The sequence below is a fragment of the Saccostrea cucullata genome, unplaced genomic scaffold (genome assembly GCF_032062105.1).
Source record: "Saccostrea cucullata isolate Sc308-1 unplaced genomic scaffold, CSIRO_AGI_Scuc_v1 ctg719, whole genome shotgun sequence".
Lineage (NCBI taxonomy): Eukaryota > Metazoa > Mollusca > Bivalvia > Ostreida > Ostreidae > Saccostrea > Saccostrea cuccullata.
Genome location: NW_026927445.1, coordinates 238,653 through 253,287, shown reverse-complemented (window position 1 = coordinate 253,287; position 14,635 = coordinate 238,653). Strand labels below are relative to the sequence as shown.

Sequence of the window (14,635 nt, the reverse complement as noted above, 5' to 3'; positions counted from 1 at the left end):
AAGTAAATGTTCCTATTGCCCCCACGGGTCATGATTTGAACACTATGTAATAAAGATTTAACAATAAGTTTCCACTTTTCTGGTCTTTGGGTTTTTAGAAGAAAGTTTCTAAAAAGGGTGTCAAATTTCACCAATTCTTATATTTTCTTCCCTTTAAAGAGAACTGGGCTTTTCATTGGAACAGCCTTAAATTCATTTTACACAAGGATGCTTTGTGGCAAGTAAAATTTGGTCCAGTAGTTCTTTTGCAGAAGTTAATATAAAGAAAAGTTTACAGACAGACAGGCTAAATGAGATCAGAAAGCTTACTTGGGCTTTCAGCTTGTGTGATATTTTAAAGCTCACTTGAGCTTCTAGCTCAGCTAGACGAGCTAAAAAATATAATTATCTAAAAACATACGAATAAAATTAAATGATTTTTATTGCGAGTCAAGATACACTAACATTTAATTTTTGTTTAAACAAGATTATGTTTAAGACAAATAATTAAGGAATGAATTTAATAGCTACCCATTTTATACGGTATAAACTGGGTTGGGGCAGTTTACGCTTTATAAACCGCGACGCTGTTTATAAAAAAGCTGTTCCAACCCAGTTTATACCGTATAAAATGGGTAGCTATTAAATTCATTACTTATAGTTTAATTTTCATTCATTTGATGTTAGAAAAAAAGATGACTGTTCTAACAAAATGACTTTAATTTGTACAAAATTTCAATGTAACATCAGGCGGATTGATACGTTTTTGACGCAAGTCATTGTGACGTAGGCAACCCATTTTATACGATAGAAAGTAAATTTTTTATCCAATCAAATACAGCGTTACAACCAGAATTAAACTATATAAAAATATCTTGCGAGCGATCTTGAGAAATAAATGCATGAGAAACAAAAATGAGGTAACGTCAAAAATTCTGATATAACTTCGGTTCTAATTTACAAACAAGGAAAGTAAAGGGATACGGAGAAAATGACATCAGTCACTGAGAAAATTGTAGATTCAGAAACTAATTTCTACTTCTCTGGCAGAACTTTGATAGGACGTTTTTTGTAGATTCAGTAACCAATTTCTACTTCTCTGGCAGTATTTGGATATGACGATTTTTCTAAGTTTTTAAAGTGTGTATTTTTTATTTTTTCGGATCGAGTAACAAATGAATGACTGATGTCATCGACCTTGTATGTCTTTGAATTAAATATGTGCTTAAGTTTCAGAAATACAGACACAGAGACGATGACTATTCCAGCTATTGCACCCCCAACTGCTCCACCAATGATGGCCAAATCCTGGGAACTCGGTAAAGAACTCTGCAACAAATTAATCTTTATACAAGTTCAGTAAACAGTTAAGTAAAAATCACATGAACCTTTCCTTAAGCATATATGAAATATTCAATTCTATAGCATTTTTGGTTGTTAGTATATGGAAATGAATGTTGTAGTTGTTGCCGAAAAAGAGATAAGGCACACAACATTTTACCACTATTTTGGTCTCTGGCAATTTGAACTAAGCAGTATACTTATAATTTACACTGTAATGGACCCTATTCAATAAAGGTTTCTCGAATATGCGTTCCAATTATTTGGTACAAGGATAACATTCGTGACTAGCATACAAACCTCCTGCATAATGGGATTTATGGAATCCATTACGATGTTGTCAGATGAGACCTCTGAATACAAGGTAAATCTACATTGAGAGATGAAGCCCTCACCATCAATAGCACTGAGAACAACTGATGGGGTACAGCAATCTCCTCTGAAATTTTTTTTTTAATTTACTCATGTAAGTAGAGATTCTTGGTGTATCACAACATAGGACGACTGTTAAGAAATTAAGACATTTAATGTCGACAATGTGGAACAGTGAATGAAATGGAAATGGTCTCGCCTCGTTCTAGACCTGTAACAGAAGATGCCGGCACAAAATATATCTATCTTTGCAAAAATTGTTTTAAGGTGCCAAGTGCAGGATTTTAATTTTATTTAATTAAATTATACTGGGTGTTTCATAATGTCTGTAGATTACTCTTGGAAAGTGAAGGGTACATGTATAGTGATTTGGATGTCCATCCGTCTATTACGCTTTTGGGTACCCATCTCTTATCCGCAATTCCTCATATACCAATGAATGAAATTTAATTATCTTTGTTAAATAGAACCATTGTGCACCCTCTGTTTTACTTTTGTCCTCCGCTTTCGCGAAAGCGAGGGGACATTGAATCTCATTCGTCCGTCATAAAAACTTAAACCTTGGTCATATCTTTTGAATGAGAAGAGATGGGGCTTTCATATTACATATGTATATAAGCTGTGACAAGTCCTTTCTAAATAATTATGATTTTTGACCCTGTGACCTTGACTGAAAGTTTGACCTACTTAAAAAAAAAATAAACATTACTTTGAATTGGCCAAAGCTTTTGAAAGAGAACAGAAAGGGTTTCTAAATTATATTTCATATTAATTATGTATATTACCTGTGACGAGGCCTTTATAACTACACTATGATTTTTTTACCTCTTGACCTTGAATTTGACCCACTTTTCAAAACATTGAACCTTGGTCATAACTTTTGAATGAGAGGAGATAAGGCTTTTATATTAGACCTGTGTTTTGCCTGTGACAAGACCTTATAAATACACTATGATTTTTGACCTCGTGACTGACTTACTTTACAAAAAATGAAAGACTTAAAATTGGCCATAACTTTTGAATGAGAAGGGATAAGGGGCTTTCATACTAAATCTGTATTTTAGCCGTGGCAAGACCTTTCTAAAATTTGATTTTTTTTACCTCGTGACCTTGAAGTTGGACCCACTTTTCAAAAACTTGAAACTTGCTTATGACTTGTGAATGAAAAGACACAGGACTTTCTTATTTGCTTTCTAAATACACTGGTTTTTTGATCTAGTGACCTTGTCCTTGAACTTTGACCAAATTTTTAAAACATGTTAATTTATCCTTTTAACTTTTGATTGAGAAGAGATGGGTTTTCATATTTGACACATGCATTTTCTGTGACAAGATATCTCCGAGCATGCTATGATTTCTGACCCCTTTACCTGAATCTTCACAATTGACTTTTTGTAAAACAAGAGGCCCAAGGGTCACAACGCTTACCTGAGCAACTAGCTAGGTAAAAGAAAAATCAGTTCAGTATTAAAAAGTTTAAATATAATATAAAAGTGGGCTCGAGGAAGGAAGGGGGGGCTTAAATCTACACTTCCTAAGAATGCTTTTGAATTAATACGACACATAATGGCTTTGTTGTTTATTCCATTGTATTTCTATGTAAAACTCGGATACCAAATTTTGGCCCCACTCTACCCTTGGGGGTCATGATTTGAACAAACTTGAATCTACACTACAGCTTAACGCACTTTTTAAGCTCACATGGTTTTTCTCACAAATTAAGGTCACATTTTTGTTATAAAAATTACCATTTTCTAACTTCAGTACGATGAAACAGCCCTACGTAATATTACATATATAATGTCAAGGACATAAGTCCTTTAGAATCATTATCTTAAGTTTCTGAAGTGGATGTATTAAAAGGGAATTAATCAATAAATGGTACGATGTTTCTACTATAGGATTCCACCATAGGTTTTTACAAATTAAATAAAACAAGCTTTTATTGATATTATGTAGTTGAAAATTTTTGATTTTCTTCTTAAAGGTGAGTATTTTTCAAAATTCTTTGTTATTTACCATACTCCTCCTGGTTTTGTCGAAATGCAGCGCCGAAAAATGATAACATTGCAGAAAGAAACCACACTTAAGGGTAGGATATTGAAGTATTGTTAATTTTTTTAAAATAGTATATTCTTTCTATGAAAAGGAAAATTCTATTGCATTTACGGTTTGACCCGTTAAAATTTTGCATTGGGATTAATCTTTCACGATTCTAGATTTTAGAGGGTAACTCTGAAAAATGCCACCTTTTTAGCACACAAATCAGTCAAACAGATGAAAAATACTATTATCATCCCGCGCTAAAGAGTCAGAATATACAGAAAATACAAGTTATACAAGCTGTGTTGTGCCCGTGTCTACGTTTCTGAAAAGAGATACTGCTTTCAAAAGAACGGAGAAAACGACAGCTACAATTGGCAAGGAAGAACAAAAAATCAAATGGGAATAGTTGCTATTTTTCAACCATGAATATATCAAAGTTTTATTAACTTATTTGTGTAAATTATGTTAATGTAAATGAAATAAAACTCAAATAATGTAAACAAGTACCTTTAAAATGCATTTTGTTGTCTCTCTACTCAACATTTTATTATGGCAATGTGACCTTAATCAGTGCGAAAAACCATGTGAGCTTAAAAAGTGCGTTGAGCTGTACTTGAGGATGCTTCCATAAAACTATGACCAATGACAACTTTGCTGTTCTCAAGAAGAAGAATTTTAAAGATTTTTTTCTATGTAATCCTATTTTGATCACCCATGATGGCCCCACCCTTGCTTCAGGGGTCATGATTGAACAAACTTGAATCTTCTCTACCAGAGGATGCTTCCATATACATGTAACTATGACCAATCATGGCTTTGCTGTTCTTGAGAAGATTTTTAAAGATTTTTCCCATGTATTCCTATTTTAACTTTGTGCCCCACTAACCCAGAGGGTCATGATTTGAACAAACTTGAATCTACACTTTGGGAGTATGCTTCCATATAACTATGACCAATGACGGCTTTTCTGTCTTTGAGAAAAAGATTTTTAAAGATTTTTCCTACGTATTCCTATGTTAAACTTTCATACCCCATTATGGATCCACCCTACCGGGTCATGATTTGAACAAACTTGAATCTATACTACCAGAGGTTGCTTCTACCTGAGTTTCATCTTTCCTGGCCCACAGGGTTTTGAGAAGATTTTTAAAAGATACCATAAATTTATCAGTAATTCATAATTATCCCCCCTTAGAAGAAGGCCTAGTCCTTCATTGGAACAAACTTGAATCCCCTTTACCCAAGGATACTTTGTGGCAAGTTCGATTGAAATTGGCCCAGTGGTTCTTGAGAAGAAGATGAAAATGTGAAAAGTTTACGACGACGACGACAGACAACGGACACATTTTGATCAGAAAAGCTCACTTGAGCCTTCGGCTCAGGTGAGCTAAAAAATCAACTTCGGTGATAACTTTAGAATGACATATAAAAAGGACGTTCATATTTGACACAATACTCCATAAAAATGACATTTCACCCACAAAGACACCGAAAGCGAGGGACCACAATTCTTTGAATTTGCTTGTTGATCCAGCAATTATTTTGGGTTTCCCATAACAAAACTTTGGACACTTCCATTCTTTCTATGATATTGAAGGGTATCCATTTCTTATAAACCACTCCTCCTATAACAGTAAATAGAGTTTAATGAACATTTTACGGATTCTTTATTACATAATTCCATTGTGACCCCCTTTTTTACCTCTAGACGTGACATTTATTTTTCAGATCAAAACATGGACTTATTATAGTAATAGGGGATATCATTTAGTGAGTTCAGTTCACAGTACCTCTAATTTTTGTAGGTCTATCTATAACCTACAGGAGAGAGGGAGAAGGGGGTAAAAAGAAATACCTAGCAATCCCCAAAGCTGGTTGTGAAGATAAACATGACATTAATATCGTGCAAGAATTATTTTACTCGCGTTTTGTTTTTGAGGTGATTTAAATCTTATAAAATGACTTGTTTTAAATATTTAAAAAAATTAAAAGTATACCTTAGTGAAGCATCCACAGGACCAGAAAAAACTAGGAGTGAACTGTGTGTCAAATTAAAAGAAGAACTGGACACAGACATAGAACTTAAACCTGTTCCGGAAAAATTAAATTCAGCTTTCCCTTGCCACACAACATCGCCACAACTACTGTCGTTAAAAGGTTGATTTCTGCATGTATCTTCATTTAAAGTCACAAAACACGATGGACGTGTGGCAGATGATACCTTAAAATGTTATGATTAAAGTTTCAGTTCCAATACCGATTTCCCCATTTTTGTTCTGGTAAGCATTGATATAATATATACTACTAGTATTTGAAAAGCAGAATGGTGTTTATACATATATCTACCATCATTTTCTTGGTAACAGATTGGAGCTCTGCTGACGTTTCCTTGTCCTGCACCGATATCTGTAAAGTACTATTCAAAAGGGAAGATTTTAGTCATCTCTTTCTATTGTTATTGCTCTCTCCCCTTTTAGTTGTGATGAGATATTATGGTAAATAAAAGAAATAAATCGATTAAAAAGAGATACATTACACAATAGTCGAAGGGATTGTTCCTCTTATATTAAACGATTCCTCTGTAATTTCTCCTGGCTGAATAACCAATGTTAAGGATCTATTTCCAACAATAAAACCCCGGTCATCAGACACTGTCACAACAATAGTCTTGTTGGCTGCACCATGGTTGGTGATTGTGTATGGAATTTTTTCCAATTTTGAAAGCGACAGATCTCCTAAAAATTTAGCATAATAGTATCAATAAGTCAGAAATAGAGAATAGACATTAGTGCTAGTTGTATAAATAAATTGTTTCACTCTTTTTCAGACTTTGTAAAACCAGAAGTCTCTGTCGAGACTGAAGCTCTACTGGTTTGTACTTATAGCAAAGGAAGAGAAAAGTTCTTAAGCAGTTGGGAATTGAAACTTTACCACAGCAATAAAAAGAATAATGATCCTTGATTAAGTCTCTTTATGTTCTTAGTATAGTCTATTTGCATGCCACATTATATTATAATCAGACTTAATCTGCAGGAGGAGTAGCATTTTGAGAGTTTTTAACAGAAATTTCTATTTTTAGTTACCATGGCAACACCGTTCATCGAAATCAAAAACCGATATACAGAATTATGTATCTTAGTGAAGTCTACTTGTGTGCCAAGTTATATTGAAATCAGACCAAAACTGTAGGAGGAATAGCATTTTGAAAGAATTTCACAGAAATTTCTATTTTTAGTAACAACGGCAACACCGTTCATCGAAATCAAAAACTGATATACAGAATCATGTATCTTAGTGTAGTCTACTTGTATGCCAAGTTATATTGAAATCAGACCAAAACTGTAGGAGGAATAGCATTTTGAAAGAATTTCATAGAAATTTCTATTTTTAGTAACCACGGCAACACCGTTCATCGAAATCAAAAACCGATACACAGAATTATGTATCTTAGTGTAGTCTACTTGTGTGCTAAGTTATATTGAAATCAGACCAAAAATGTAGAAGGAGTAGTATTTTGAAATAATTTCACAGAAATTTCTATTTTTAGTAACCATGGCAACACCGTTCATCGAAATCAAAAACCGATACACAGAATTATGTATCTTAGTGAAGTCTACTTGTGTGCCAAGTTATATTGAAATCAGACCAAAACTGTAGGAGGAGTAGCATTTTGAAAGAATTTCACAGAAATTTCTATTTTTAGTAACAACGGCAAAACCGTTCATCGAAATCAAAAACTGATATACAGAATTATGTATCTTAGTGTAGTCTACTTGTATGCCAAGTTATATTTAAATCAGACCAAAACTGTAGGAGGAGTAGCATTTTGAAAGAATTTCATAGAAATTTCTATTTTTAGTAACCACGGCAACACCGTTCATCGAAATCAAAAACCGATAAACAGAATTATGTATCTTAGTGTAGTCTACTTGTGTGCCAAGTTATATTGAAATCAGACCAAAACTGTACGAGGAGTAGCATTTTGAAAGAATTTCACAGAAATTTCTATTTTTAGCAACAACGGCAACACCGTTCATCGAAATCAAAAACCGATACACAGAATTATGTATCTTAGTGTAGTCTACTTGTGTGCCAAGTTATATTGAAATCAGACCAAAACTGTAGGAGGAGTAGCATTTTGAAAGAATTTCACAGAAATTTCTATTTTTAGCAACAACGGCAACACCGTTCATCGAAATCAAAAACCGATACACAGAATTATGTATCTTAGTGTAGTCTACTTGTGTGCCAAGTTATATTGAAATCATACCAAAACTGTACGAGGAGTAGCATTTTGAAAGAATTTCACAGAAATTTCTATTTTTAGCAACAACGGCAACACCGTTCATCGAAATCAAAAACCGATGCACAGAATTATGTATCTTAGTGTAGTCTACTTGTGTGCCAAGTTATATTGAAATCAGACCAAAACTGTAGGAGGAGTAGCATTTTGAAATTCACAGAAATTTCTATTTTTAGCAACAACGGCAACACCGTTAATCGAAATCAAAAACCGATATACAGAATTATGTATCTTAGTGTAGTCTACTTGTGTGCCAAGTTATATTGAAATCAGACCAAAACTGTAGGAAGAGTAGCATTTTGAAAGATTGTTTACAGACAGACAGACGGACAGACAGACAGACGGACGGACGACGGACGCATTACTATCGCATAAGCTCTTCTGGTCTCTGACCAGTAGAGCTAATAAGAGAAAAGACAAGGAGCTGATCAAGGAGTGTTTGTAATATTCAGGCCTACTGGCAAAGCTTATGTAAGAATTGACTCACTCGAAACAGAAATGAGAGTGAATAAACTCGTAGAAAAAGGGTGTACTTCCTTTCCACAAAACAGGCACGTAGCAACAGGGGTGGGGGCACTTTTTTCCCAACAATTCTATGTACATTGTTCATTGAAACGTTAATTGGCCCCCTCACTTTATAGTACAGGAAAATATCAGGGAAATGTAGTATTGAATGCGAAAAAATTGGTTATCCCTTGTCAACTTTTTCAGGCAAGTCAAAAAAAATTCCCTGGCTGCCCCCCCCCCCCCCCCCCCCCCCCCCCTTTTAAAAACGATGCTACGTGGCTGCGCTCATAGAACAAGAACTGTCTAAAAGGGACAAATGCCCCCCCCCCCTTTCCGGTAGGAGAAGATGTCAAGTCACTTATACCGGTATTGGTCATCACAATCTTTTTTAAACTTTTAGAATGAAAAAACTAATTATTGATCTTTATATATCTTTTAAAAATGAAACTATGAGTAGCCTAATAAAACATCAATACTAATGATAGGGACACGATTTATAAGTTTCTCTTTTAATCACCTTGAACTTGAACAAATGATCTTTGGTCAAAGTCGTGACACATCCTCGGGTCATAAGCTATCTTTGTATAAAATAGGAACCCACCAATTTCCTCCATAAAAAAGGATATGGAGCAGACACAGACTATGGACTTTTTAGAGACTTTGAACTTGCATATATGACTCTTGTCAAGGTCATGAAACACACTCAGTTCATAAGCAATCTTTGTATGAAGTGGATTCATGTTTTCTGCTTAAGGAAGATATGGACGAAATATGAATTTTAAAACTTTCTCTGTGATAATGAACTTGCACAAATAACCTTGGGTTAAGGTCATGACATATTCTCAGTTCATAAGCAAAATCTTTGTGCAAAATTGAAACTCACCAAGTTATGTTAATACGTAAGAAAAGTATGGACCAGTCAAGTAAGAAATTTTTCTTTCAGTGACTTGCCCAAATGACCTTGGGTCAAGGTCATGACACAACCTTAGGCATCTTTGATTCTAATGCCCTTCATAAGAAAGATGTGGACCGGGCGCGTTTGCACATACATACGAACAGACAGAACAAGTAGATTCCTATATACCCCCCACCCCCACCCCCACCACGCAAAGTTCATTTGTAGGAGTATAAAAATGTTTGAATCTCATAATAAATACAATAAGCAGTATCCGTTTAACATTTAATAATGGATTCACATATGCATATTATGTGTCGGTGGATTGTTAACAGATTGGCCTGTTGGCTGCGTCATGCGTGCAAATGGTTACATCTGCCAAATGCCTTACATGGAATCAACTGTGATCGGCGCTATCCTCTTTTAATTTTGATCAACTCTAAGCAAAATTTCTAAATAAAAGATAAAAAGTACTTACCGACAAAAGGGCGCATTGTGAGGGATACGTCTACAGAAGTGATGACATGTCTAACGGAGCGAACGAAAGGATGACCAATAGAATCTGTACCATGTAACTGAATTCCTGATACCTAAATGTTAAGGATTTATGTGAAACCTTGTAAATAACTATCTAGTAGATATTTATAATCAACTCAACAATGATAGAAATACAATAGAACCTGTTGGACAATCTTGGTTTTGGCATAATACTGGAGGCTTGGTGAGGAGCTGAGAAGACTGGCATTCATTTCTCGGATGGTCCTTCCTGCTTCGTCCACTAACGTAAGGGAGGTCACAGTATAGTTTGTAGGGGGATTTTGTAGTGATGTAACAACTAAATACTCCTTGCCTAGAAGATATGATTTTGCTTCAGATTAAAACTCAATTCTTTATTATTTAAGTTCATTTCGGAAATTACATTAAACAATCAATACATGACGAATTTATACCCGATAAAGGGTTTCCCTTCACTGGGAAAGGGATGCCTTCCATTGACATCTCAAGTAAAGATGATGTAATATCAAACGAGCTATTAGATGTGATAGTCACATTCCACTGATTATTACTAACTTTCTTCAGATTCCAATTTCCCTTTTCTGGGGACTGAAAGTATAAATTGACATTATATACTTTGTCTTTGCATCAATTAAAACTTTAATCGGAATCAAAGCAGTCGTTAAAATTAGAATTTTAGATCATTATTAATTTAGAGGGGAATACGGTTTATTTAAATTTAACGAGATTCATACCTGAATTGATATCAGTAACCCTGTTTGTTGTACATTTTTGTCGATAGATCCAAGTAAAACCAATGTACCTGTTGAAATATATCATTTAAAATTCTGTTTTTTGAAGTATCTGACGTAGTAAATTAGCATAGTAATAAACTGTTTTAATAAGATATTTTCACTTTTAAACATTAGGGATTTTTTACTTACTGTTTGGATTGCTCAGTTGTATATCACTTGAATTTGTTGTTCCATTAATTTCAATATACAGAGAATATACTGAATTATCAACTTCTATTGTGAAATTGCCATTGTCATCTTGGTCGATGGTTCCCCATTTGATTATAGATGTAGATGATGGTAGGTTACCCTGTTTGTTTGCAGATAATTTGTCATGCAGAGAAACCAAATATTTTACATGTAAGTGTCTTACTATGTAGAATATTTTTAACCTGTACTATTTACTCATTTAATTAGTTTTAAATATTGAGAAATTTTCAAAAATCAAACCACATACGTGCGCGATAAGCAAAATTTAAAACATTAAATTATGATTGATTCACGAGTCCATTGAATAGGACAAGAATTTAAAAAGTTGTGAATTTTGTTTGATTAGGTAGATGGAACTTTCCGCAGTTAATTCAATATACATGTATACATATATACATAAACAAAAGCAATAACAATTGGATCCATACAAGTCAGCCATAGTACGACCCAATGATATGTAACATATGCTGACAAGGCCTTAAAATGCCGACTTTAAACGATGATTTTGAAATCCATGTAACTTCAACTTTCATGCGCTGAAGTTCCAACAAAAATATTGTTTCTGCTAGATTTCAAACTCAATTTTTAAAATTTCTATTCAGAGTTGTACAGTTATGAGAAGAAATAAGAGTCCCTCAAATCTAATTATGTAAAACATGTACTAGTAAGCAAATTTACCTTGAACTGAATGTTTAAATATTTTTTTACACTTTCTATATACAAATACTTACCGTGTTCAAGGTTTCGGTGGAGTTACTTTGGATAATATTCAAATCGTTCTAAACATAAAACAAGAAATTGTGTACTTTCATATTATTATACAAACGAATGTTTGTCTAATTCGGAAAAAAATATTCACATGTTGAAACTGTAAAAGAATTACCAGTAAATCTTCTTCAACTTTTGAAGCCAACTCTGACGACGATGAAAACCTTTGAACATCGCCACCCGTGGTTTGTGCTATACGATCATACACAGAGGACTGACGCTTATATCTTTCTGTAAGAGATCAGATCAAAACGTATATTTTGGGATGCTCACTCCTCCATGGCAACTGATCCCAAATCTAATGTTTCTGAAGTCCGCGTTTGCTCTGCTCCTATTTTGTATTGTTTTTTTTGGACTTTTTATCTTGAATACTGTTCGTTTTCTCCATATGTTTCATTTAATTAACACCAGTAGATGTATCAAATATAAGTAGTATAAGGGGTCCCGATAGATACTGCATTCTGATTGGCTGAGAGAAATCACGTGATCAGTTTTGATTGGTTGAGGGGATAGGTGGGTCAACTGAGTGCAGTCCTAACCCTAACCCCTCTAACCCTAGCCCCCTAACCCTAACCCTAGCCCCTTAACCCTAATTAACCCTAAACCCCTAACCCTAACCCCCTAGCCCTAACTAACCCTAACCCTAACCCCCTAACCCTAACTAACCCTCACCCCCTAGCCCTAACTAACCCTAACCCCCTACCCCTAACTAACCCTAACCCCCTACCCCTAACTAACCCTAACCCTAACCCCCCCAGCCCTAACTAACCCTATCCCCCTTAGCCCTAACCCCTTTTTAACCCTAACATATTCCCTTAAATACGGGGTTGTTTACATTGTGTTTTTTACATTGGTACGTTGGTACTACGTTTTGTTTATGGACACAGGTAAATACTTGGCAGCGACTCAAAAAAAGAATGTGATTATGACGTCACGCTTCACAGTCTAGACAGCCCTATAACCGGTTTGAACTGGATTTCCTCAAAACACTAACAAAAGACAAAACAAAGAACACAGATTTTATTCAATTTTTTACATCTCTTCTGATGATGATGATGATGATCTATCCTCAATCACTCAGTTTAACACCCCCATGTCCTTACTGTTCCATCATTTCTTTAATCTGGGTAAAGGGGATGCGACAAAATAGATACTGTGTATAATTTTCTTCTTCTTTCTTGGTCCTCATTAAATCTTCAATGCACTCTTCTAAATTCATGTACCAGAGACCTTTATCCAGAGTTCCAAGATCATTTTGGATCTCCCAATTGTATTGCTGATAATGATGCTTTGTTTTCACCCTCACTCTAGATCCTGTTAGGCGGCATGGGATTTTCACTCTTTTTTCCAGCCACACTATTTTTTCTGGAAAGATTTTTACAAGAAATCCCTGGTTAGCCAATGATTCTTTCCTGAAATCCTTCATGAATTGTCCTGGATGATTTTAAAAGTAATCCATGGCCACTCCCAGTTTAGTTTTCATCCAAGATCCACTCTTGTCAGTATAATCCTCAATAAACCAGCGATACCTTGTTTCCATACCTCCGACTTGATCACTGAAACTTTTTTTTTACCTGTGTTCACTTCCAAGTACTCACACAGAATGATCCTTCATATCCAGCTCTGGTTTATATAGCATGGATTTTATTTTAGGGGCCGTGTGCAAAAGAAATATACGTTTTACCTGCGTTTTCTTATATACCTGTTTCCATCATCTATAAAGTGCCGTGTGCAAAAATACTTTTTTTACCTGCGTTTTCTTATATATACCTGTTTCCATCACCTATAAAGTGCCGTGTGCAAAAACTGAGGGTCGTGTGCAAAAGAAATATACCTTTTACCTGCGTTTTCTTATATACCTGTTTCCATCACCTATAAAGTGCCGTGTGCAAAAACTTACCTGTGCATTATGACGTCATCCACTGTATAAATACGGTTTTTCTTTCACTCTGGGTTCATTTTACCTTCAGAGCCATCAGCTGATAGACATGGATTCTACTAGAGAAAAACAGGTACAGGCTAAACGAATATTGAAACGAAAAAGTACCGAGAGAGAAATAGATTTACCACCTAAACCCATTTCTGAGTATTATCATATGAGACTAGCTCAAAAAAGGACCTCTCCAAAATTTAAAGCGCATGAAAATAGATATATCGTTCATTTCGATGAATTTCCAGAAGAAGAAGAAAACACAGCTTTCCTTCGGCGATTATTCACAAACATGTTACAAGACTTCAAATCGAAAATGCAGTGTAATCCTAACGATTACCTCCGTCTGAACCTTCATCACCATTCTCTGGAATCAGACATTTCGTACGAGTTCATGCAATGTAAAGATTTAAACGAAGACGTCATTTAAAAAAAAATACAAGACGTGCAACAATCCAAAAAGGAGTTCAAACTGAGCGACGGCTCCACGGAATTCGATCTGCTTCATATCGAGAATCCCCAGGGGAGTGGTGGAAACAGAAACAAACATTTACAAGTGGATAAAGAAACTTTCAAGAACAATAAACGATCCATCGTTCGGATCGTCAATCCCCATGATAAATTTTGTTTGGCTAGAGCCATCGTCGTCACTCGATTACACAGTCAGAAACCCGAACATCCAGACCCGGAATGGGAAAAACGTTGGCTCCCTATGAGATTAGGAGATAGACAATCCTTGGATCAGAAGAACCAAGCCATAGCCCTCATGGAACAGGCCGGATGTGATATCACTCAAGCTTGTGGATATACAGAGTGGACGAAATTACAACAGGTATTAGCTCCTCAGTATCGACTGAAAATATTTCAATTCAAATCTACTTCCACTAAACTCTGTTTAGAGCGCATCTTCAAAGGCTGGGGAGATGGAACTTGTTTGAACATATTGTTAGACAACCGTCATTGCGATGCCATCATATCGATGCCGGGAGTGACGG

General features: G+C 35.2%; 1 protein-coding gene across 1 annotated transcript; it reads right to left on the bottom strand.

The window, feature by feature from the left end:
- Positions 1–590: 590 nt before the first annotated feature.
- LOC134274515 (uncharacterized) lies at positions 591–13,579 on the bottom strand. Its single transcript, XM_062756798.1, has 13 exons — positions 13,570–13,579; positions 11,826–11,941; positions 11,674–11,721; positions 10,883–11,042; positions 10,694–10,761; positions 10,394–10,547; positions 10,124–10,293; positions 9,922–10,033; positions 6,275–6,473; positions 6,085–6,154; positions 5,736–5,959; positions 1,621–1,759; positions 591–1,308 (listed from the first exon to the last, which is right to left on the bottom strand). Exons 1-13 carry the CDS (start codon positions 13,577–13,579, stop codon positions 1,057–1,059), a joined length of 1,722 nt encoding a protein of 573 aa, XP_062612782.1. The 3' UTR covers positions 591–1,056.
- Positions 13,580–14,635: the final 1,056 nt, after the last annotated feature.